Source organism: Zootermopsis nevadensis, unplaced genomic scaffold (assembly GCF_977971745.1).
Source record: "Zootermopsis nevadensis isolate Lab colony 2312 unplaced genomic scaffold, Znev_1.0 Znev_ptg000011l, whole genome shotgun sequence".
NCBI lineage: Eukaryota > Metazoa > Arthropoda > Insecta > Blattodea > Termopsidae > Zootermopsis > Zootermopsis nevadensis.
In genome coordinates, this window is record NW_028259143.1 from 17,691,450 (window position 1) to 17,717,023 (window position 25,574).

General features: G+C 42.1%; 1 protein-coding gene across 4 annotated transcripts in view; it reads right to left on the bottom strand.

Moving 5' to 3' along the window:
• Nucleotides 1–500: 500 nt before the first annotated feature.
• Nucleotides 501–25,574, bottom strand: part of LOC110831512 (puratrophin-1) — a 370,795-nt gene continuing 345,721 nt past the window's right edge. For all 4 annotated transcript variants that reach the window (XM_087347486.1, XM_087347487.1, XM_022067614.2 and 1 more), the window contains 13 exons: nt 25,018–25,224; nt 21,196–21,399; nt 19,269–19,999; nt 13,206–13,352; nt 11,784–11,859; nt 10,581–10,754; nt 9,232–9,321; nt 7,863–8,084; nt 6,689–6,832; nt 5,137–5,350; nt 4,557–4,673; nt 3,048–3,284; nt 501–1,737 (listed from right to left, as the gene is read on the bottom strand). In XM_087347486.1, the coding sequence (XP_087203612.1) occupies nt 1,493–1,737; nt 3,048–3,284; nt 4,557–4,673; nt 5,137–5,350; nt 6,689–6,832; nt 7,863–8,084; nt 9,232–9,321; nt 10,581–10,754; nt 11,784–11,859; nt 13,206–13,352; nt 19,269–19,999; nt 21,196–21,399; nt 25,018–25,224 (2,808 nt within the window). In that variant the 3' untranslated portion in view covers nt 501–1,492. The remainder of the gene's footprint in view (nt 1,738–3,047; nt 3,285–4,556; nt 4,674–5,136; nt 5,351–6,688; nt 6,833–7,862; nt 8,085–9,231; nt 9,322–10,580; nt 10,755–11,783; nt 11,860–13,205; nt 13,353–19,268; nt 20,000–21,195; nt 21,400–25,017; nt 25,225–25,574) is intronic.

Consider the following 25,574-nt stretch of genomic DNA (forward strand, 5'->3'; position numbering starts at 1 on the left):
GGACCGGTCTCTCTATGACACGGCTCTGGCATGCAGACTCTGACGAGCCCAAGTGCGGCAAACAACACGTAAGGCAGACTCTGACCAGCAGATACCGAGTCCTGCAGAGGCCAGTTGGTGCAGACACGGACGCAGGCAGCAACGGGGTGTGATAGCAGCCGAGTCCGGCATAGACAGAGAGAGGACGTACGCGTTCTCAGCACTAAACTTCCTCTGCATCCCTCTATATATGCCAGGCCATCTGTACACAGATCTGTTTCGCCAGACCTGGTGAGGCACGAGTCCTTCCTTTCTCGACTGAAGGCGGCTTCATATCGGTTTAAACGAATAAGGCAAACTGATCCAATACTTTTACTTTAATAAAGTCTGTACTCTATGAAGGCAGTGACGACGACAAAGATGGCAGGATGTCATACAACATTCTTCCAAGTCATCCTCTCCGTTAACTGTACTATCAGCAGATGAGGCAAAAATGACACTGGATTTTAAACATGTTAAAGTACGTTTACAATATAATACACTTTATTAGTAAAAAATACAAAATGCAACACCTCACGTTAATACGTTTGTCAAAGCAGCTCTAACGAGCAGTATTAACATCTCGTAAGGTATGTCGTCACCATAAACGCACGTCGGCAATTTTAAAAGTACGTCAACTATAATATATTAAATATCAATTTGGCCAGGACGGCCCGATATTTCACTCTACAACATCAGTAGTGCGGGACAAACATCGCACTTCACACGTGGCGTCGAACACAATAAATACTGCATCTATACATGGTACAGGGCAGCCACCTTAAACATATATACACAAATCAGTTATGCGTCTACATTTATAAGAAACGCTAAAGACAAAAATCTAATTAAATATTTTTATAAACCAATAAGAAAAATGACGTAAAAGATGATTCATTCCTCACGTTACACGAACATGCCTGGTGACATGCGAGCCGCAACATAATCTAAATACGTAGTTCTCCTCCTGTAGCACGTGGACCACTGAAATACGTCAAGACTAACCCAAAACTTTGAGACGTATTTATTTCCGCACGACTTCTAGCGTGAAAGTGGAAGACTGTCAGAATAAAGCTGAATTACGGACTGTTCGGCAAATTGGCTTAGTGACGTCTTCCTGCTTCGCTCAGATCCATATTTCGTGCGGAGTACTAACGTCTATGAAAATTAAATGACAAGTTCATAAGTGAATACACAACGGAAGGAAGGCGACTTGTGCGAAATAGTGAATTGTTCTCTTTATATTAAATTCACTGAGTAATCATACGAAAATATATAACGAGATTCTGAAAGACTGAACGGACCGTGTTATGTAAGAGGAGGAAAAGAATTTCAGACTTTAGCCTAAGGAGGATGGGAACACCCGTCCTAAAATAAAACTGATCTCTAGACGTGAGAGTTACCTTGCTTACAATTTAGTGTCACGTAAATACGTTGAGTATTAATTCTAGTCATTAACTGTTCGTATTATTTGTTACAATTTAATCGTTAGTTCCTCTTGGTCCGTTTCCAAATCCTGCGCTGAATTGTTTTCCTTAGCTTGGTTTGGAGCGAGGCAGTTCTTGTCCTCGTCAGTGGGCGAAACTGGGGATGTAGGAGACATAGAAGAGTCCAGAGACGCTGACGTCACGGAGCTGTTTGATCTTTCGACGTGCCAGTGGTTGCCACTGCCATCAGTGTCTTCAGATCCCAACGAGATATCTGCTATAATTCCACTTTCTGAAATTAAAACGTAAATGACGATTGCTAACGCTGACAAATAATTACGCGCGCTAGTCGACAAATAGAATTCACGAATTTTGCATCAACAAAACCCAAAACCTAATCCAAACACGATAAAAGATGCTACTGAGGTCAGGCTCCACCAGAAACACTTTTAACGTTTCCGTCCTGGTGTCTGGTGACTATCGCGCTCAAGCACGGCTAAGCTAAGCGACGACTTGACCCCCCCCCCCCCCCCCCCATTACCGTTCACCTTTTCCATGTGCCACGTCTTGTGGGTGCGTACGTAAGGTATAAGTGAGGAGGGGAGGGGAGGGGAGGGAGGGACATAAGGACTGATGGGCCGAGAGATGTGCGAATGGATCGAGGGATAGACAAGCGCACACCTGCATGTGCGTGCGCACGCCATTTTTCACATCCTGTCACTACAAAACAGCAGCAAAGATTTTATGTAACATCATTTACCAGACGGGCTCCGTGAACGAGCAAAATTCGAGGCGTAGTTTCAACCTGACAAACCAGACCAATCCTTCGCCAGTTAAGTTGGTCGTACTTTGCAAAAATGCTGAAATCACCACAGGGGGGGGATTGTATCCCCTCTACCCGTTTGATACAGACTACTTTTGTGGATCTTCCAAAATTGTCCATTCAAGAGTGAAATTCCTTCTTTCACGATGGTACGCACATTCCGCTTAATGCATATTTCAGTTTCATCAATATTTAATGATATAAAAAGAAAAATTAATTTGGTTCTTCATTTCAAGTAGCCATTCTATTTCACTAAAATGATTTGAAAGTGTTATCAGCTGTTCCACAAGCTTCAATGTCAGCAAACACCACCTTATAAGCCTGAATATGTCTGTCCGTCTGTACTTTGTTTATTTCAGCTAGTCCCCCATGATGCACCCTAGGGCTTTCCCAAGGGGCAAGAAACCTAGGACTTTGCACCCCAAGTGGTCACCCCTTACCACTAAACCCACCCAGCTTTTCAAAATCAATAGCTTTTGCCCTTGAAAGGCATCCATCATGAGCTGGATGACCAGCAGAGATGCACATGGGGAAACGCTCAGGCATTGCCCCAGCGCGCTTTTTGCACGACGTGCCACTCCCATGGGATTTGTCCGCCACGCTCCATCCATGGTCTTAGCCTAACCCTCCTGTCAGTCTTTCTGGTGAGACGGTGCCGTCATCGGTCACCCTGCTGTCCCATGACTCACATGTTCTGCAGTGTAGAATTTACTTCTGCAGAGACAACGTTAAGTAATGCACGGTGCAAAGATCGCCAAACTGCCTGTGACTTTTCTTACCCATAGAGCACTGACTGTTGAGAGTGGTGGACCGGTGATGCATGTGGGGGCTGTCTGCGGGGTCAAACCCCAGGTTGATTAGAGGCCCATATCCTGAAGCAGAGGAGTGACTGGTGGTGCTGCTGCTACTCCCACCAGAAGAAGAACTGCTCACAGAAATTATAGAATGAGGTCGCTTGTTGCTACGCAAGAGCTCTCCTGACGACACCGTGATTGAGTTGCGGAACCGCGGGGCAGCTGCAACCAAAATTATTATTTAGGTCGGCGTTTCTCAACCTATGTTGTAAGAAAATCAAGAGATGACATTAACATAAATAAGTTTTCCCACAATGCATTTGGTTAGTAGTACATTTAATGTGTCCAATTAGAAAAGGGTGAGAACCCCTGATTTAGATTATCAAGGCATGAAGATAATTTAATCAAGGAATGCCACATAATCTGCAAATATTTGCTAATTTGTGGATGTTCAAGTGCACTGCGCTACTGATTAAGCCTTTAATCGAACCTTTACGACACAACAGAAATACTAAATAAATAATGCTGGTTCGATCATGGAGAAAATTTCTTCGAGACCTAGAGGAAAATGATTTACAAGGTTTTTTCTAACAAAGAAATCAGCAAGTTCAAAATTCTTGACACGATGTTTGCTACAGGAAGTTTAAGAATGACTACAAAGTGACGTGTGTGAACAAGGCTTTCAGCGCACGGCATTGTCTATGCTGAGCTTGAAGAAGGAAGGGGTGAGATTAATAGTGAAATATGTACAGCTGTGAGGAGTTGAGGAGTGTAAGCAGTTCGCAGATAAAAGTGAGCTTTACGAACCATTTCTCAAAATAAATGTCGGGGGGGAAAAATAAGGAAAAATTTTGACATCCTGTATATGCACCAAACAAAATATTTTGGATGTGCCGATCACAGAACATCGACAACTACGGCACTAGCATTCAAATATTTATGACAGAAAGAAACATGAAGCAGTGTTCTTCACGATAAGCTGATAGTCAATTAGCTAGTCCAGACATTCCCTACCTCTTACGAAACCCAAATATTCATGAGACGCGGCAACTAGGACCCTATCCAAACCAGAATAATTCCTTTCACACCCGAAGCCATCAAGATCCATTTTAACATCACCCACCAACAATATTTCTGCCTCCACATCATCTCCTTCCATCGGATCATCCAACAAAATTCATCTAGCAAACGCATTCTACATGTGCCGCTCATCTCACCCTCCTTGATCTGATCACCGCTCCAGCCTCCTGATATTTCCTCTTTCTTACGTCCAAATATTCTTTCAACGACCCGTTTTCAAACAACCTTAATCTGTGTTCTTCCCACAAAGTGAAAGACCAAGTTTCAGACCCGTGAGTGCAGACATTGATCATGAACAGAATAAGATGATAAACAAGTTTTAAAGTAAAGAAAGGAAAAGATAATCACAAAAATGGACCGTTCTGTCTTCCGACATCAATCCATACAGCACAAAACTTCAAAGCCCACACTTACTTTTGCTCAGCTGTGCAATGCTGATTGACCTGTCGCTTATTTGATCAGCACTCGGTCTGATGTCTAGGCAGGGTTTGTTTCCAATCCCCATCGAAGACATTTCAGCGAGGCGCATCTCTGAAAAATTCCAATTCAAAATTGATGGACAAGAAAACGAGTAATTAAAATGTACCACGTCATTATTAAAAACCAGGATGTAATTCAAAATTTTGTTGATCAATTAAAATATTTTCAAAATACAACACAGCATTAGATCAACGAATGACGCAAAGTGGCCCTTCTTCTTCTTCTTCTTCCGTTTCTTGACCGTTACTTCGGTCTTCCGGTGCCTGATATTTTCCCGAGGCTTTTTTAGCATTGTGGTTTTTTCCGACGGGTGAGGAGCTGACCCACCGCGTCAACCCCCAACCTGGAGGACCAGGTGATTTTTTTTTTCCGGGGAGTTCTTCCCGTAGCCTTTGAAGAACCAACTTCTGTCACTACAAGGCATTGTGTCTGGTCACAGGGGCTGATTGTGTAAATAAAAGTAAATTTTGATTATTTGAAGAAATTTGATTTCGCTAGAGAACTAAAAACATACCCCTGTTTCTCAGCGCCTGCTTCCAAAGTAATTTCGAGATTTCTTCCGTCCATACTTGTTTAATTTCTTCGGACATGGACTGCAAAGTGAAGGTGTCGTTCGGCTTCCTTTTGCGGAACCAGATTTCAAACTTTGTTGTGCTGTCTCCGATTTTTGCGGTGAGTCCAATGTCCGTCATCTTAATGCTATTCTTGTATATGTACAAATCCAGGTTCTGGAAAGTTAAACAAATTAAACATTTGCCTTCTACTATTTATTAACGTTGAGACTGTGATTACGCAATCTTAAATAATTGTCATGCTCATCAAACATGGGCTAAATTTTGCTATCACTACACAGTATCAAAACAACACAATCATTCAAAATATTTCACGTTACACAGTAAAAACAAAAATACAACCAAAATCATTAATAACCATTTTAAGCAATATTTGTTTCTAATTTCAAACATAAATCCAGCAGAGAAAAGCTTATTTCAATTGTACTAGAAGAGAAAATTCAATCACACATAGGAATCATTAATATTTCAACAGTTTGTATAAAATTTTATATAAACGACATCACTTCCGTATCATAGCAGCGCCGATATACCAAAACTTTGGACATAAATCACATTTAACTGAATTTATTTCCTGTAATCTCCTCGTATACCCTTTCCTCCCCTACATGGAGCATAAGGACCTCCTTTTGGAGGTTTCAGATCTACTTTAAGACATTCGGTAGGAACGTCTTGGACGAGCGTTCAGCCCATTGCAAGGCCTCTACCTGTCTGCACAATTTCTACTCATTCCTGATTTGTCTCCTAGAGTCCTCTAGTAGTGAAACAGGAGAGACATGCTCGTAAGGATCTTTTACATGCCATACATCTAGGACATGAGACCGCTGGCTTTACTTCCCCTCCGAAGAAGTTGTTCTATGGATTTTTATCACCCTTAAAAATCCATCGACCTCCGGCGGGTTTGATCCCGCAATCCTTTGGTCCAGTGGTAAGCACGCTACCACTAGGCCACCGAGGGCGACATTTCCGAGAATGTTTATGTTAAAAATGAAACTGAACTAAAACCATGGATTCCTTAAATGTTAAAGGTTACTATGAGACTGTAACCCAGAAAGGGAATAATTATAACATATCGGGTGAGATCCAAATTATAAAACCACATTACAGATAAGATGTTATCATAAAGTGCTTTGTGGAAGGATAAATTTTAATTGAAAATGTTACGGTAGAAATCAGTTCATGTCGTGTGAATTTCTGTGCTGAAGATGTTTTAAATAAGCTTCAAATAAGGATTATTTTAAGTGCAACCAAACTTGGCTATGTAAAACATTTATCTTACATAAATGGCGATCTTCTGGATAGTTGATCCATGCAGTATTTCGGATCCAGAAGATCTATATTCACATTGCCCTAAAAACCCTTAAATTTCAATGACCTGCTGTCATATTTGGTGTCAATGTTACAAGCAACATATTTGTATTCAATACTTTTATTTTCCGTCGTTTACACAAGCTTATTGTTAAAATCATATAAAATTTCACATAAAATTATTACCTTCCTATCAGGGAATCTCCGAGCTTTACTGAACAAGATTAACTCTTCAAATAGGAAAACATGACGAAGACACTTCTTTCCCTTTCCTTGCCAGACTAGAAATTCATTTTGTCGAAGCAGCCTTCCTTGTTCTTTGACATTTACCTGTTAAAATACAAAACAATAATAAAAGCAGTCGCCAAATACAGACGGACAGTCTGGAAGCACGACCCGGAGATACAACAGACGAACCCAGATAATCTTACATATGAGGCGCGTCCCAAAAGTAAGTTTCCCACTCGTCCCACAGCTAGCAAACCTTATATTGCGCAAAGCGACTGTGCGTACGTGATAGAGCAATGACGTAGCATGGCGCATGCACTAACGGTACCTCCCGCGTTCTCACATTAGCATCGTTGCAGCTGTTGAAGATGGAGGTTCTTATTCCAGCTCCCGCCGACTGTGAAGTGCGGTCAGTGATAACGCTAGGCCGCACACGGCTCGACGGACAGCAAGTCTCCTGCAGGAGTTCAGCTGGGAGGTGTTTAATCATTCACCCTACAGCCCGGACCTCGCTCCCAGTGATTTCCATCTTTTCCTACACCTCAAGAAATTCCTGTCCGGTCAGCGTCAGCGTCAGCGTTTTGAGAATGACAGAGAGGCGGAGATGGTTGTCACACAGTGGTTCCAATCCCAGGCGGCAGACTTCTACGACACAGGTATTCAAAAGTTGGTCCCACGGTATGACAAATATCTCAATTCCGGTGGCGAATATGTTGAAAAATAGCTGGACACTTGCTGTATCTGTTGCAATAAATATTCCCGTGAAATTGTGTTTTGTTTCTGTAAACGGCCCCAGGGAAACTTACTTTGAGGACGCACCTCTTATGAGACGGCTCAGATAAAAGATTACGTATTCCAGTGGTAAATTCTGAGAAAAAATAATTTTGTTACATCATTCAAATTAAAATTCTGACGCAGAATTTATATTTTCCTTCCATTTTAGGACTGTTTATCTTCTGGAACTTGTAATCATTGGTTGTCCTTCACAATCCTCCCTCTGCTGCATTTCTACGGCGCCTCATAGTTACGATACTCTAATCACCGACAATGGCCGATTCATTATACAAACACCGTGATGGACACTGTCCGTTGTCTTGAGGTATATTTCATAAACATATTTAAGAATACTTACATCACAGTCCCTCAGAGAGTCCATAGCAAGTAGATCATTGCCATGGCGCAGCTGAAATCGGACCATCTGTTCAGCAGCTCTAATGTCAGTCACGTCCACTTCCTTGTCAGGGTACGCCTTCATGAGCTGTTGAAGCAGTAGAGCGTACTTGCCCATTCGCTGCACCGGTTTCAGCAAGTAGCTAGCCAGATCCATCTTGTCTCCCAACTCGACTTGCTTCGTCTGACCAAAACAACACAATTAGACCCTCGACCTCGGATTTCCATGGCCGAAGTTAAAATATAACCTCAACTTTCAGAGATAAGCAACATTTCCATTTCAGCAAAGACTTCAGTTGCCATCTTCAGGGTGAATGTGGGGGACCAGGGGTTAGGAGGCCCTCGTCAAAATCTGGAGATCTGAATATCACTGACGTGACTGGGCAAGCAGAAGAAGTGGTCCCTAAAGTTATTTCATAACCTATCTTAATCTGATGTATGAACTCTGTTTAACATTCAACATAATAAACATTCATTACATTATTACTGAGTATTCTGTCAAAGTACGTCAGTAAATCGGTGTCAATTACTGAACATGAAATCCATTATTCTATCGTTAACTTTACATCTCCTTTTTCTACTACACTGTGAATGGGTGCAAGTGCATGACACCAAAAGAAATTAATATTAATTCTATCATATTAATTAGTCCCGAGCCGTAGCCGCGCTGTCTGAGGCATCGTGCTTCGGACCGGCGATACGGAATGCGCGCTGGTTCAAGTCTCGGGGGAGAAGAAATTTTCTCATGAGCTTTCGACCGGTGCCAACCCAGCATCGTGAGGAAATTGGGGAGCGTAATCCGGTCATGAAAACTAGCAATGGCTGGGGGTTCGTCGTGCTGACCACACGTCACTCTGTATCCGGTTGGATGATCGTTCACCTCTGCTTAGGCAAGTGAACGTGAGGCTTTGGCTCTCAGAGGGCTGTTACGCCATGGATTTAATTTTTAATCATATTAATTATGTTATTAAAATAAAATTCTAGCACTGAAAAATGGACGTCATCAGAAGGAAGCAAGAAAACCAATCACTATATTCAGCAGCTCGAGTGGCAGAAATCCAACTACGAATATCGTCACAGCACCTGCTTTTATTCATCAACTGAATTATTTATTGAAACGCGCATGCATCAAAAGCGAGCGCAAACACATGAAGATCGCAAAATTCTTATGAAGAAGCAGAACATGAAACGCAGACACAGCAGAGGCTGAACAAGATTCCGTCCCTATCACCACTCTGTGAATTAACGTTAAATACGCAGAAATGCATTTGAATTCAAAAAGGCACGGCACACCAGCTCAGAAACATGCGATAGACAAAAAAAAACTATACCTTGAAGAAAGACGTTCCATATTCTGACATCAGTGAATCAGATTTTGGCTTGTTCTTGTTGTAAAGGGCATACAAGTAGAACTTCTTCTCCTGAAATGGTGAAAATTAAAGTGAAGAGTAATCACGAAAGCAATACATTAATATAAAATGGCCTGTCGCAAAACAGATACAAACGAAACAAACGTACTTGACTTCTAACTGGAGGCATGATTCAAATTAAGGATGCTGTAATCTGAACAAATCTAGTGGCAGCTGACAAAGCCGATATAGCAATGTTTTGGCACGTGGACGGATCTAAGCGTAGATAACAAGGCAGCTGCAAGATTTTAGCTATTTGTACATGGAATAAAAAGGACAGGCCCTATTTCGACAGCATCGAACCTTTCTGTGAAAAAAACAAGATATGAAGCCACCAAACTTCCCATGCTTTATAAACATTCACCGCAAATTTATTGTAAATTTGTTAAAGAAGAGAGAATATTATTTGTTTTTTTTTGTAGGTATACACAAATTTTAGCAGTCGAATAAAGTTCCTAAGAAATAAACTAGTCTAAATCTGTCAAGACAGAAAATAAAATAATCTAACGCAGTGTATTTCAGAGGAAAATGTGAAAATAAACTTACACCGCCAAAGTGTATTCAGTATCTGTGATTTGCAACCAATGTGCCGCTAAAAGGTTTCAGAAATCTCACGAAATTTGACGAGGAACAACATATTCGCACATTATAATTACAAACAGGCAACATTAAGTTTCGTTTTCACGTGCCTGCATTCTTATAGAGAAAGGATTCTATGCGAGGTAAAATTTTGCGGTTTACTGTCATGTCCGACAAATTACGGTGTTCGCAGAACACTGCCCTGCACGCAAGTAACTAACCGATACATTCCCGAGAAGTTGATAAATACTTAATAATGCTCTGCCCTTTATGAAAACTGAAGCTTCATTACTGTGCTCACAAAAACCTGACACTGATCCATATCCCGAGTCTAGTCCACACCCCCATATCCAATTTATTTCAAATTCATTATAATATTATTTGCCCATCCATGCCTCGGACTTCCAAGTGATCTCTTCCTCTCAAGTTTTACGTGCACTTCTCACTGAACCCTTAATTTATTAAGAGACGCACGGCACAATCCGTGTCAAGTTGTTAATTTCCCGCAAGTTTCAACTTTTTCGTCTATGCCCACAAAAGTATATATTAAGGGGTTAATTTAATCTAATTTAATTATTTTATTACGGTGAATTTCTCAGCTGGATCATTCTATTTCTAAAATTACACACTTAAAAGCATTCCCCATGAAAAGAAACGAGTTTACGTGCGCTCTTTCTTCATAGGTTACTCACATGACGAAGGAAACACTGGCCGACGAGGTGTGGGCTGTTCTCACATTTCTCCAGTTCTTGTAAGAAATACTGACTATGGAATTCATAAATCTTTTCCACATTACCAAAAATAACATTACGTTGCCCTCGGAGAGCCTGAGGAATATCTTCCCTCAACAGCTCAGGAATGTAATTCTGAAAAAAATTCAAGAGCAGAACATTTCATTACAACCAAAAATGTGGTACAATTAACCTGTTCAGTGGACGCATACTGACAGTGCTTTCAAACTCCGTGCCTGCTAAGGGCCTTTGTTCTGGGGGGCCATCGCCGGTAAAATCGCAACAGCCTACGTTTACTACAAAATTCCGATCTTAAGCTTAAGATATACTTTTCATTCCTCCATTTTCTCACAAGCACAAACAAATGTGAATCTCACTGAAATTCATTTCGTCTTTATCGAACTTAAACATGAAGCAGCTGTGCGGCAGCACACAACAAGTAGCTATTTGAAGCGCCTCGGAAACTTGACATTTCGGACATTTGATAACTCAGTCGGGCCACGAGTTTTACGTGCCCGGTGAAAATATAAAAAGAGTAATTGCTTTAATTATGACTCAGGCTGATGAAGGTTATAAAAGTGTAAAATGCTGCCTTATGTAATCAATATTATTGTTTAAGTATGAAAAGCTATTACTAGTTAGGACAGTAAGGCCGGGCGCAAACGGAGCCACTTGTGGCTAAACACGACCACTAGTGGTCGCCACTTTATGCAGACGTTTGCGCGGGATAAACAGTGGTCGGAGGCAGCCACAAGTAGCGAGACACGGCCACTATCGCAGCGAGTGACCCGGTCGAGCCACTACGAACGCCGTGTCTGCGCTGAGTCTATTAAAACTCCATACAAAATACAGTCCGCAGCTTGTGGCGGCCACAAGTGGCTCTGTTTGCGCCTGGCCTAAAATGACTTTGTTGTGTGTAATGCATTAGTGCAACGACGACGTACGTGCTGTGGCATGATGAACTGCTTCGGAATGTTGGCATAATCTAAAACAGAGCACAGTGCACCTTTCCAGTCTTACTTTTGTAGAGTATTGTGTTGTATTGTATCCGCCCCCCCAAACACACACAAAATGGCCACGGGCTCATGCATGCCTCAAAAGTCCGAGGCAATTTGATACAACAAAATATCACACTGCAATTTATTAAAACATGCTAAGAATTACCTCGATTATGTACTCCAAGGACTTCACATAATCCCGTTCTGTCTGAACCATCTCCCTCATTATTAACAGGAAAGTCCTGGAAAAAAAAATAGTTACTACTTATTTCACTATCAAAACTTTAACTTCAATTAAATTAATTTCTTAGGATTTTCTCGGAATGCTCCTCATACACAATTAAAAAAAGCATAGATTTGTAACATTCCTTACTCAATCAGAATCCACTATTCATCCTAAAATCTACAAAACCACATTTGTATTCAGAAACGTGACGGTTGACAGCATAAACTCCCATCTAATCATAAAGACTAGAATTCTACCAGAATTTAATGTTATTTACATCTGAATACAGTCGAACCCTGATACAACGTCCCTCTATATACCACCACCACTGCATTGTGCCCATAAAAGCTTAAGAATAGAAATTCCCTGCGTAATTTCAAAATGAATTCCATGCTGAAGTATCACTTCTACTACATCTGGAAAGACAAATGTACCATTAAGCATTTTAATCAATTTCAGTTCAAGTGCCATTTCATTTCCACCAGCTACGCCGACAACTCCCTCACATTTGGTTTCAAAAATTCCGTACACCAACAACAGCATTAACAAACAAGACCTACTCGGGTAAGAAACCACATACGAGTATAGCGTCTTGGGAAAAGTTTCGGTTGTTACTTGGGATCTGTGATGTAAATGGTGACATTTAAAATCCATGTATTAACAGTGGGGTCCGCAGTGGCCGCGCTGTCTGAGGCGTGGGCCTTGTGCCGCTTGGTCGCTGGGACCGTGGGTTCGAATCCCACTCAAGCCACGGATGTTTGTCCGCGTCTTTCTGTGTCGTGCTGTCCCATGCACAGGTAGAGGCCTTGCGACGGGACGATCCCTCGTCCAAGGAGTCCTATCGAATGTCTATAGATCAAGCCAGTGCTCAGGCACATGAAGAACGGGTCGTTCACATTATCCCCAGTATTAACAGTAAATGAGCCTGCTACTGTGATGAGCATCGCCAAGAGCAATTTGCATACAGCAGGACTGGCAGATAAAATTCCAGGAATTCTGGTAGAACAGTTACAGAACCACATATGTTTCTGCTGTTTGACAGGGTTTGAAAGTGTTTTCTGTACGCTGACATACAGTCTGGGACATGGGAAAAGGAGCAACATTGAAGTATAAGTGAAAAAAGACGTGTGACCTGGCTGCAACCAACAGTAAACGCAAAGATGACCCAAGAGCTGGCGAAAAGGATGTTTAAATGCGAGAACTTTGAATACAATTTGATCAGTAATGATATAATAATTATTATTAACTTAAAAAACAATAAGATCCGAACCCACATACACCCTGTGGTTAAAGCTGAATAACATTGGTTAATGATTGCTTGCTCAGGATAAATGACCATTAAAATAACTGAGAAGCACTCACTTTTGTGTTTTGAGTTCCTTGCTCCCTGGGGCTGTCGCAGCTAGATCCAGCTTTGACGCACAGCAGTGCAGATGGCTATTGACTGTGACTGGAGGCACTGGCTTGTTGACGACACCAGAACCATCTTGTTCTTCAAGATCTTCACCACTGAAATTACACCCCATTTATGTGTGTGCAATGAGAAATACAGGAGACAGCAGTTGCCTGGCCATAAGAGATGGAAGAACAGCTACTGGTACGCTCCTGGGTAAGACGGTAACAGACCAATCAAATGTTTAGAATCCTGAATACTGCCCTAAACAAATCATACCCACAGGAGAGCAATATGGACATTGGTAGAACGCCTTGCATGAGTGATCAGCCCTATCTGCAAGGCTTCTACCTATGCAAACACAGAGAGACGCGGACGAACATCGATGCCCTGAGTGGGACTCGAACCCACGGTCACGGCGGCCAGGCGCACGAGGTCCGTGCCTCAGACCGCGTGGTCACTGCGCCGGCAATACTTGGAACAATGAATAATTAAATAACTAATACATTACACCGGCCCTCCTTTTGAAGCTGACACTAACCGAGTTGGTTATTAAATTGTATGTAATTTATGGAACCCCGAGGTTCATTACCATATTCACAAAAGCCTACCATTAGGTAACCATGCTGAATTACTTGAACCTAATCCACACCCTCACACCCTATGTCTTAGATACATTATCACCTATTTTACGCTTATTTTTCCAAATTTTATATTCCCTTCAAAGTTCCCGACTAAAATTTTATATATATTTATCTTCTCCCATTCTCATCCATCTTGATTTGATAACGCTAATGGAATGGAATTATAACTTTGGGTCCGCCGTTCTTCTACATAAGGGAATCATATCAGCGATTAAGAGGCCAGGAACATATTAATTAAAACACTCGGACAGATCCAATCCGCGAAATGAAGAAATATGCACATTTACAGGCACTGCAAACTTTCTCAGAAATGGTCAGCAATGTTTTGGGGGGGCTATGTCTACCCCTGCAATATGCTTTCCGACTAATATATCGCCCATTCACGTTTATCGGCTGTGTTTTCGTGTCATACGCGTGGCCGAGCTGAATGTGTCACAGAAAACGTCAGCATAGCTCGACTCCTAGCCAAGATGTGAAATGAAGACGTCCTGAATACGAAGCATTACGATAATGTCTAAATTCGGTCCATCTTTATCTTAGCATGTGTACAATGTGGACAATTCCTGCCTTTGGAAATGATTTCCAGGAAGATGTATGTACTTCAGCTGCAAAACTGATAAAATATTACCACTAATAAAATTACTGCCAGAATGAGACGGCATTCTCATTCGTGTACGTAAATCGGATCGGTGCGGATTAAAACAATTTTAGCGAGAGCAGACACGCTCGAAGGTATCACCACCTTGTCGAAGGCAATCTGCCGGGTGAGGAGGCTTGCGTGCTCAAATGACCCTTAGGGCTATGCCGGCCTGAGCTTCGGCTCATGGTAGGGTCACCCAAGCCGGACAGGTCTAAGGAGATGCGCTAGACTAAGAGTGATACCCTGGTCCTCCAGGTTGGGGGTTGGGTGTAGGGCTAACAACCTTTCACCTTTAAAAAAAATATGTGTTACGAAAAAATCAACCAAGCCTCGGATCAGGACGGACTCTTTGGCACGACCACGGCAATTGAAAAAGGACATGAGATTTGGTACCTGGAACATTAGGAGCCTCTATAGGGCTGGGGCACTGAAATCAGTGTGTAGGGAATTAGGGAATTATAAGTTAGACTTAGTGGCAGTGCAGGAAGTGCGATGGGAGGGGGAGGGCACGATCCCAGTGGACAATTTTACATTTTTCTATGGAAAGGGGAATGACAATCATCAGCTAGGGACGGGTTTTTTTGTTCATAGCAGAATTAGGGCAGCAGTTAAGAGAGTAGAATTTGTTAGTGACAGGTTGTCTTACGTAATTTTGGAAGGACGTTGGTGCGACATCATTGTCCTTAATGTTCATGCCCCAACTGAAGACAAAAGCGATGATATCAAGGATAGCTTTTATGAAGAATTGGAATCAGTATTTGATACATTTGGCAAGTATCACATGAAAATTCTGCTAGGAGATTTCAATGCAAAAATTGGGAGGGAGGATATCTTCAAACCCACAATAGGCAGCGAGAGTCTCCATGCACTTAGTAATGATAATGGCGTCAGAGCAGTGACCTTCGCTACGTCAAAAGATTTAATTGTAAAAAGTACAAAATTTCCACACCGTGATGTTCATAAATACACTTGGACTTCCCCAGATGGCAGAACACACAATCAAATAGATCATGTTTTAGTAGATAAGAGAAGGCAGACAAATGTAATTGATGTGAGATCATTCAGAGGAGCAGATTGCGACACTGATCATTATCTGGTGGTAGCAAAAGTGAGGGAGCGGCTTTCAGTAAGTAGACGAACTAAACAAAATTTTGACACAGAAAGATTTGATTTGAAAAAATTAAGTGAGGGAGAGGCAAAGGAACAATATCAAGTTGAAATTTCGAATAGGTTTCAAATTTTAGAGACAAATGAGGATAATGAAAGTGTGGACATCAACAGGGAGTGGGAAAATGTCAGAAACTGCATCAAAATTTCAGCAAAAGAGAAACTAGGATACCACAGGAGAAAGCAAAATAAACCGTGGTTTGATGAAGAATGTTCAAAATTAATAGATCGAAGGAAGCAAACAAAATTTCAATGGTTGCAGAACCCAAACAAAACAAATGCGGATAATCTATGTAACGTGAGACGTGAGGCTAGTAGAACCTTTAGGACTAAGAAAAGGGAATACCTGAAGGGCAAAATTGCTGAACTTGAGACAAATAATAAGGAAAAAAACATCAGAGACCTGTACAGAGGCATTAATAACTTTAAGAAAGGATATCAACCCCAGACTAATTTGGTAAAGGATGATAGTGGCAATTTGCTTGCAGATCCAATAAAAATTGTGAATAGGTGGAAAAATTTCTTTAGCGAGCTCTTAAATGTTCATAATACTGGTGATATTAGACAGATTAAAATGCATACAGCTGAACTGTTGGTGCCAGAACCTAGCTTAGATGAAGTGGAACTAGCCATTGGGAAGTTGAAAAGTTATAAATCTCCAGGAATTGATCAGATTCCGGCCGAATTAATTAAAGCAGGTGGCAAAGGGTTGCATATGAGGATCCATAAGCTTATTCAGTTAATTTGGGATAAGGAAGAGATGCCACATCAATGGAAGGAATCCATAATTATTCCTATTTATAAGAAGGGGGACAAGACTGAGTGTGGTAATTACCGAGGAATATCGCTGCTATCAACCTCATACAAAATTCTATCCAACATTCTTTTGGCAAGATTAACCCCATATGCGAATGAAACTATTGGGGATCATCAGTGTGGGTTCAGACGAAACAGATCAACGATTGATCAGATCTTTTGCATTCGTCAGATACTAGAGAAAAAATGGGAGTTCGGTGGGACTGTACATCAGTTATTTATAGATTTCAAAAAAGCCTATGACTCTGTGAAGAGAGAAGTGCTATATAATATTCTTATTGAATTTGGTATACCAAAGAAGCTAGTGGGTCTAATAAAAATGTGCTTAAATGAAACCTGCAGCAAAATTCGAGTAGGTAAATATGTATCTGAGACATTCCTCATCAAGAACGGTCTAAAACAAGGAGATGCTTTGTCTCCCTTGCTCTTTAACTTTGCGCTAGAATACGCCATCAGGAAGGTCCAAGGTAGGCAGGAGGGTTTGCAATTGAACGGGACACATCAGCTATTGGCATATGCTGATGATGTTAATTTATTGGGGGACGATATAAATACAATAAAGAGGAACGCAGAAGTTTTACTAGAGGCTGGTAGACAAGTGGGGCTGGAAGTAAATTCAGAAAAAACTAAGTACATGTTAGTATCTCGTCATCAGAAGACAGGCGGGCAAAATTATCTTAGGGTAGCTAATAAATCCTTTGAAAGGGTTACAAAGTTCAAATATTTGGGAACAACAATAACAAATCAAAATGATACTTGTGAGGAAGTTAGGAGGAGACTAAATTCCGGAAATGCTTGCTACTTCTCAGTCCAAAATATTTTGTCTTCCCGTCTGATTTCTAAGAACCTGAAAATTAAAGTATACAAAACAATAATCTTGCCTGTTGTTTTGTATGGGTGCGAAACATGGTCTCTCACTCAGAGGGAGGAACACAGATTGCAGGTGTTTGAGAATCGGGTGTTGAGGAGGATATTTGGGCCTAAGAGGGAAGACGATGGGGCATGGAGAAAACTGCACAATGACGAGCTTAAAAATCTGTACTGCTCCCCCAGTATTGTGAGGGTGATTAAGTCGAGAAGAGTGAGATGGGCGGGACATGTAGCGCGCATGGATGGGACAAGAGGTGTGCACCGGGTACTGGTTGGGAAACCTGAAGGGAAGAGACCGCTGGGGAGACCTAGACGTAGATGGGAGGATAATCTCAGGCGGGATCTATGGGAGATAGGAGTTGAAGGAAACTGGATTTTGTTGGCCCAGGACAGGGTCCGGTGGAGGGCTTTGGTTAATTCGGTGATGAACCTTCGGGTTCGGTAAGCCATCTAGTTAGTTAGTTAGACACGCGTGCATATAAACGCATGTAGGTTTTCTCATCAATCAATCTTATATTACTTCCCATCGCACTCCACGCTGATCGCTTAATGCGTTCAAAACGTGCAATCAACCTCAGGACGCTTGCAGGTTTCCCAAGTAATAAAACAATACTGGGTCCTTAAAACAGGTATCTTTTGACGCCCCAGCTCTCTAGGGCAATTATAATTTTGTCAACTCATTCAAAGAAATAAATCAGTTTCAGAGACATTTCAATCTCGGAGCCTCTGAAACTGAAGCTGAGCATGTGAATGGATAACAACATCACGTAATTATGTATGTGACAGCATAAAATTTTATGTCTTTGCCCTTTAAGTACAAGTTGTGCGGAGGTGAGGTATGGTACAAAGCCATTCACATATAAAACCAAAATTCATAATCAGCTGAAAACAGCATCACACCTTGAATAAATTATATTAACATTAATATTTCCAGCGAACAACACGGCAGTGGACATAGACAACTTTTAGTACAAGCGACACAGAAACACAGGGAAGCAAACAACCGAATGAAAGGATTTTATAAGATGAATATTTATTTATTTTTTATTTAGTGTTCTGTCTGACGACAGGTCCATATGAACAGGATCCTTCCATCCTTTTCTCGGACTGGGACCTGTTCATATACGTTCTTGGCAGATGATCCAGAAGTGGTTTGCCATTGCCTTCTTCTGTGTGTGAATGGAGTAATTGTTGGGATGCCACGGAGGAAAAGTCCGTGTTGCCTAGACCACGGCCTTGCCCAACACAAGTTATAAATTCGGGCACCGCCGGGAATCGAACCCGAGACCCCAGGATTACAAGGCCAGCGTTCTAACCGCTGGACCACCTCATCTTATTATTATTTAGTGTTCTGTCTGGCGACAGGTCCATATGAACAGGATCCTTCCATCCTTTTCTCGGACTGGGACCTGTTCATATACGTTCTTGGCAGATGATCCAGAAGTGGTTTGCCATTGCCTTCTTCTGTGTGTGAATGGAGTAATTGTTGGGATGCCACGGAGGAAAAGTCCGTGTTGCCTAGACCACGGCCTTGCCCAACACAAGTTATAAATTCGGGCACCGCCGGGAATCGAACCCGAGACCCCAGGATTACAAGGCGAGCGTTCTAACCGCTAGACCACCGTGGCTGTAAGATAAATACAACAAAATAAAGTTGGTTCATTCCAGACTCAATAAAAAAATAACTGAGTCAAAAAGGGATCACAGTCTGAAATAATGACAGCTAAACCATGATGGGGACACTTACAAATGCTTTGTATTTGGGATGTTACTCCGAGTAAAATAAAATTAATTCTTATTAGTCTAATCTGAGAAGTATCCCTGCAATGAAACACAGAAGTTAGTCACCTTCCACATTTTCCAACGTTACCGAGAAGATTCAACCTGCTATTTACCTTTTAGTGAAGCCGTCGCTGCCCTCAGTAGTGTTGTCTCCAGAATTGTCAGTGGCGTAATCATACTTATGGTCATCACTAGCGCCGCAGAGTCTGGTACCACTGTCACTACCCACACTACCGCCATTACATGACGGATCTTCGTCGTCAAAGTTCTCGGTGGGATACTGCCACGTGCAGGAACGACGCAGGTGCCTCTTATAAATCTGCCGTGCTCCGTTGCCATCGCACCTCTGGTCCAAAGCAGACGGATTACCGCACCTCACACAGACGTCGTCTTCGTCCTTTCCCAAGGCAAGACCATCGCTGTCCAAAAGGTCCTCGGCACTTTCGCGCACTTCCTGAATGTTCCCCAAATTGTTCGGCCTGGGTCCTGAACCGTTACAACAGCAGTCCTGCGACTCCTCCAGCACCGAGGACGGCACGGGGTCCCAACACGAACACGCGTGTCCTGCCGCGTCGTGGTTGCACTTGTAGATGTATGGGAACGAGCCTACCGAGCGTCGGCGTCCTACGCCGACGCTGCCGGCCGGAGTGCTTGTGACTACCCCAGATGTGTTCCACCCTTGATGGATTGATTTTGGGCTCAGAGGCCTGATACAAGATCTATCCAAGCTGCTACAGAAACTTTCATCTCTGTCATATACGCCCTGCTGCCGCCTCGCCTGCACCAACCGCGACTGCTGCGCTTGGATCAGCTCCATTGTTTCTTGGCACCTGGCTTGAGCCACCTGAAACAAAATCCTGGCTTAATTAGAGGCAGACATTTATTTCAAGGACACAAAAAAAGGCCAATTAAAAATAACAAAATTATTTCATGTGCTTTACAAATTTTTCCTTCAGTAACCAAAATAACAGAATATTCTGTTCTACCAGGATCGTACGTTACATTAGGCAATGACCAAGTATGATCTGAGGTTTTCACGGCAGTGAGTCTCAATATTTGTGTCTTCTTGGTTGTTGCGTCGTGTAGTCTGGTCCACACGTGGACATCGACCAGACTACATGGCGCAAAAACCCAGAAGACGATAATCTTCTGATGGCCACTTCTTTGAATATCCCCTCCAATTCATAATTCACTATTGCCCTCTCATTTGATGACATATAGTTTGAGCTACTAAAACTTTCATTAAATAAACTATAAATAAATAAAACTCATCTGTTCTGAAATATTTACTCCTCAAAAAAGTAAGCGAATGATAAGAGATACTCAGACAAGTAACAAACAAATTTATAACTGAGGACAACTTTGCTTGTCTGAACAGTAATTGTTTCAAAAAATTTCCACTTGACGCTCAAATATCTGTCCAAATTAGGGCTCGCAATGTGAATTCATGGTACGTGACCTCATTTTCATAAACTAAAAGACTGAAATAAAACAATACTCAAAATATGGCAGACTGTTCGCAGTAGAAAGGAAAACATGCCAGACTATAGAAAGAGATAACTTAAAAATTTTTCTGAACACGCAGTTAACCATTCCTCATCAGCTTTAATAAGTCCTGTGTTTTTTAATGTTAAATCCAAGGTTCTCGTGGTGGTGACGATGTCGATGCTGGTCTTCCGAGTTGTGATGCCACGTAGACTCGTCGATAGATAGCAACATTTTGGAGAAACATACTGCTTCCATCTTCAACCTTAAAAATGCTGGTACGTATTGATGAGTCAACATAACATTGCAACCCAAAACATCATTATCTACATTTTCTTTTTTTAATAAATACAAGACAGTCATTGCGGAAGTAGACAAGCCCAAACGACGTGAAGACACCCATTTGTGATATCTTCCACTGAAATGTTGGTGACGGTCTACAACATGACACAGGAACACAATCAAGAAGACGACGACATCAAATCTCGGGTGAGGAATGAGCATACAAACAAAATTCAAACTTAATCTCCTTTTGACGAGCAAAGGTTTGCTGACCTTCGCTTGCTCCATCAACTTTTCATTGCCCAATCTGCGAGCCAGCTGCATCATCTCCGTGAAGTGGTCCTCGGCAATGGGCGGGTGAGCCATCAGGTACTGTTGGAGATGCTTCATCACCTGCAGAGTTTGTACAGGCGACTGCGTGTCGTCTGCCTTCACCCGGGACATGTACTTCGACATCTCCAGAGCCCACTCATAAGCCTGCAACAGATCGAGGGTAAGCACAGGACTTGCAAGAGATGCAGAATTCTGTTCCTCCTGCATTGATTTTGTGATTCAGTTAATAACTGTCGGCGTTTGAAAACAAAGTGCGAAGGAGAATATACAGACCGAAGGGAGAGTAAGAGGAAGATGGAGAAAACAATAAGCAGCCTCGCAATTTGTGCTCTTCATTAAATATCACCATGGTGATCAAATAAAGGAAGACGTAGCACGAATAAGGCAGGCTTAAGTCAGAAAATCGGCGAGATAAGAGACAGAATGGAAGATGCAGGACTTTGATACGTGGGGAATCCATAAAGTAAGGGCAACGTTGGAATATTTTCACTGTATAATTGCTAACACTCCAGAGGATCGCCATAATGTAGTTCAAGGTCAGACAGTGACATGCTGCAAGTGCGGTTCATTTTTTAGTCCACTGAGCCGAATGAGCTTGGTGTAAAGGTTTTTAGACAAGGATGAGAAACATTAATGCCCAGTCTTGCAGCGCCTTCCACAAAAGCTTGAAAACACTCCATTTTTTTTTAAGGATTGTGAATGGGGGTCCTCGCCTGTCTGCATCAGTAACAGCGGTTCAGTTCCTGTTAAATATTTTGGCCCACTCATTCATTCATACTATCTTTATGCTGTGGCTCTCAAGGGCAGGCACCGACCGTGACTGTGGTTCGGCTGGGGTCTGTTTGTGTCAAGCGAGCGTGGCACGACCAGGCCTAAGCGATGTTGCCAATAAAACATTCCAATATTTCTCCTAATTTTTTAATATCCTGGTTGTTGGGAGGGGGGGGGAGGTGTCCATCAAAACACACCTCAAAGAAATAAGGGTCCAGAGTGTGAGGAGTAGATTCAGGTGGCTCAGGATGAAAGCCAACGATGGGCTTGTGTCAACGTCATAATAAATCTTCGGGTTCCATAAAAATTCAATGAATTCTTTACAAGCTGAGCAATTATCAGCTTCTCAAAGACTGTTCCATGCAAGCAGTTCATGACTTACTTAATCCGCTACTTGGATAAAGCGGGTTTAATTCATGTTTCACATACTTTGGGTTATTTCCCTTAAAGTACAGAGACTTCAACCAAAAACAAGAGAACAGCAAACTGCCAGTGCGGTAGCAAACTCTCCTCATATTCCGATCCTGGGTTTTCTGAGATCAACTATCCTGACTTAGGCTTCCTGGTCTTCCTCAGTACCTCCAAACAAATTAATAAATAGTACCATGAAACAGATCACTTTTATTTAGAACCTTGTTCTTTGCAAATCATCACACCCGAATACTTGGGTAGGCAGAAATCATGAAGACGTGGTTTAAATTGTGGAATGCTGTTCTGTTTCCTTCCTACAGTCTCTCTACATTTCCCAGAGTTATCACGTATTATTCGAACTGAAATCACTTTGAGGTTAGTACATGCAAAAACCTAATACATTCATTGCTTTCCAACAGCATCCCACTTCCTCTTTCACTACGAATTATGCCCTGATACAAACAAATAAATAAGTCAGCTACACACAAAGTAACAGCAAATATGACGGTACAGAATCACAAGCATGTTTGTATAGCACGTTTTGTACAGTGCAGCTATTATAACGAATCACAATAGATTTGCTCTGATATAAAACATCTTCCTAGTTTACTGGAGGTCACAAAGGACAGCAACATCAAACTGCATTGTGTTAACACATGTGGACTAGTAGAATGACACGAAAAAAGTAACTTCACGATTTCAATTATCTTTCTCTAACTAAACACAAATTATATCCCAAAACGAACCATGTGGTAACAGCGCCTTTAACAACACACAATGTCAGACGCAATCCTGTATCAGTTTCATTTTTCTTGTCCACGACTTTTAAAGTAAGCAAACGAAAATAAAGGGACAGCAGTTAACAATTTAAACAAACAAAGTTTTGTTACCAATTTTACGCAATCTGCGCCAGCCATGTAACCCTACGAAGCAATAATTTCAGTGGCTGTTACAACTTTAAACTGGTTTCGGAGCTTTCTCCTACAGAAAGCGCCACATTAGTTCAAGTTCACGGTCATTCGAAGAGATCGCAGCACATGTCATTACGCCCATGCATAACTAGCTGCTCCCTGTGAGCACATTATACACTAATCGATTAAAGAACTGCAATGTAACTCAAAGGAGGGTAGCCCCTCTTGAGAAGATGATAATCGATCATCTCATCTGGAATCCCACGTCGTTCATGTAAACAAATTGTTTTAACGAGCCTGCCACCGGACTCTATCCGGGCCATGTGTCCACACGCCCACAAACAACTTCTTGAAAGTGATTGTAACAGATCGAAGACTGGAATAGTACAAAATTTTATAACTGCAACTTTGACGGATGCCAGGCTTTATTCTTATCTTATCGTTGTGTAGTGTCACAACAGGATTTGCCAATTAAATGCCGTGTATTTGACTTCTGATTCCTACATCCAATCTCCAATCTTACGACGTGATACTCAAATAGCATCTTCAATCACACCAACATTCACGTCGAAAATTTTAATGGTCGAATGTCTCAGCCGAGTGGTTGGTAAGCCTGCTTCGTACTCTGGGGATCCCAGGTTCAAATCTCAACGCGGAGATCGGCTATCCTGATACCGATAATACCTCAAATTAGGTCACGACTGCCTCCTTCCATGTTCCTTCATATGCATTACTCAACTCTTTATACGATAACTAACTAGATGGCTTACCGAACCCGAGGTTCATCACCGAATTAACCGAAGCCCTCCACCGGACCCTGTCCTGGGCCAACAAAATCCAGTCTCCTTCAACTCCTGTCTCCCATAGATCCCGCCTGAGATTATCCTCCCATCTACGTCTAGGTCTCCCCAGAGGTCTCTTCCCCTCAGGCTTCCCAAATAGTGGACCCAACCAACTAGATGGCTTACGGAACCCGAAGGTTCATCACCGAATTAACCAAAGCCCTCCACCGGTCCCTGTCTCCTTCAACTCCTATCTCCCATAGATCCCGCCTGAGATTATCCTCCCATCTACGTCTAGGTCTCCCCAGAGGTCTCTTCCCCTCAGGCTTCCCAACCAATACCTGGTGCACACCTCTTGTACCATCCATGCCAGCTACATGAACAGCCCATCTCATTCTTCTCGACTTAATCACCCTGATAATATTGGGGAAGGAGTACAGATTTTTAAGCTCATCATTATGCAGTTTTCTCCAGACCCCATCGTCTTCTCTCCTAGGCCCAAATATCCTCCTCAAACACCTGCAATCTGTGTTCCTCCCTCTGAGTGAGAGACCATGTTTCGCACCCATACAAAACAACAGGCAATATTATTGTTTTGTATACTTTAATTTTCAGGTTCTTAGAAATCAGACGGGAAGACAAAATATTTTGAACTGAGAAGTAGCAAGCATTTCCGGAATTTAGTCTCCTCCTAACTTCCTCATGAGTGTCATTTTGATTTGTTATTGTTGTTCCCAGATATTTGAACTCTGTAACCCTTTCAAAGGACTTATTAGCTACCCTAAGATAATTTTGCCCGCCTGTCTGATGACGACGAGATACTAACATGTATACTTATGATAACAGCACCAACAAACCAGAGTCGCGACATCCCCAATTTCGCTTACCTTGTCCAGCAGATAGAAACATCGCGAAGTATCTTCCAGACGTTCTCGTGTGTCTTCCAGGCGCTCGCTAAATCCCCGGAGGTGCTGCTTGAGCGAGCGAGCAAGTTCCTTAAGCCCCGAAGAGCTGGAAATGGACCCCGAATTTCGAGCGTCATTGCCGCACTGACCTGCCTCCTCCAGGAGGTCGCTACCTTTGTCCAAGTGGCGCTGTAACACAGATACAGGAACAATTGTGAAAAATTCCTACCGGTGACGTATCGATTTGTGGTCCTACGAGCGATTACGCAACGCTAATCATGGTAACAGGCGATTCAACATCTGGCCCAGTTCACCCTGACTTATCCTGAACAGAAGGCAATCAATCAGTGCCTATGCTGTATGTTCAAATGTTTCTTGATTCATTGTTTCATCGTCTATGACCAATCCTGACCGTCGTGACCCCTTTCTGGGCTCTCCTGCGAAAGTACCACGGTGGTCATTAATTTTAAAGAAATATAATTTACAAGAGAAACACTGTCTTACGTAACTTTTAATTTCTACGTTTACAAATCATGTGT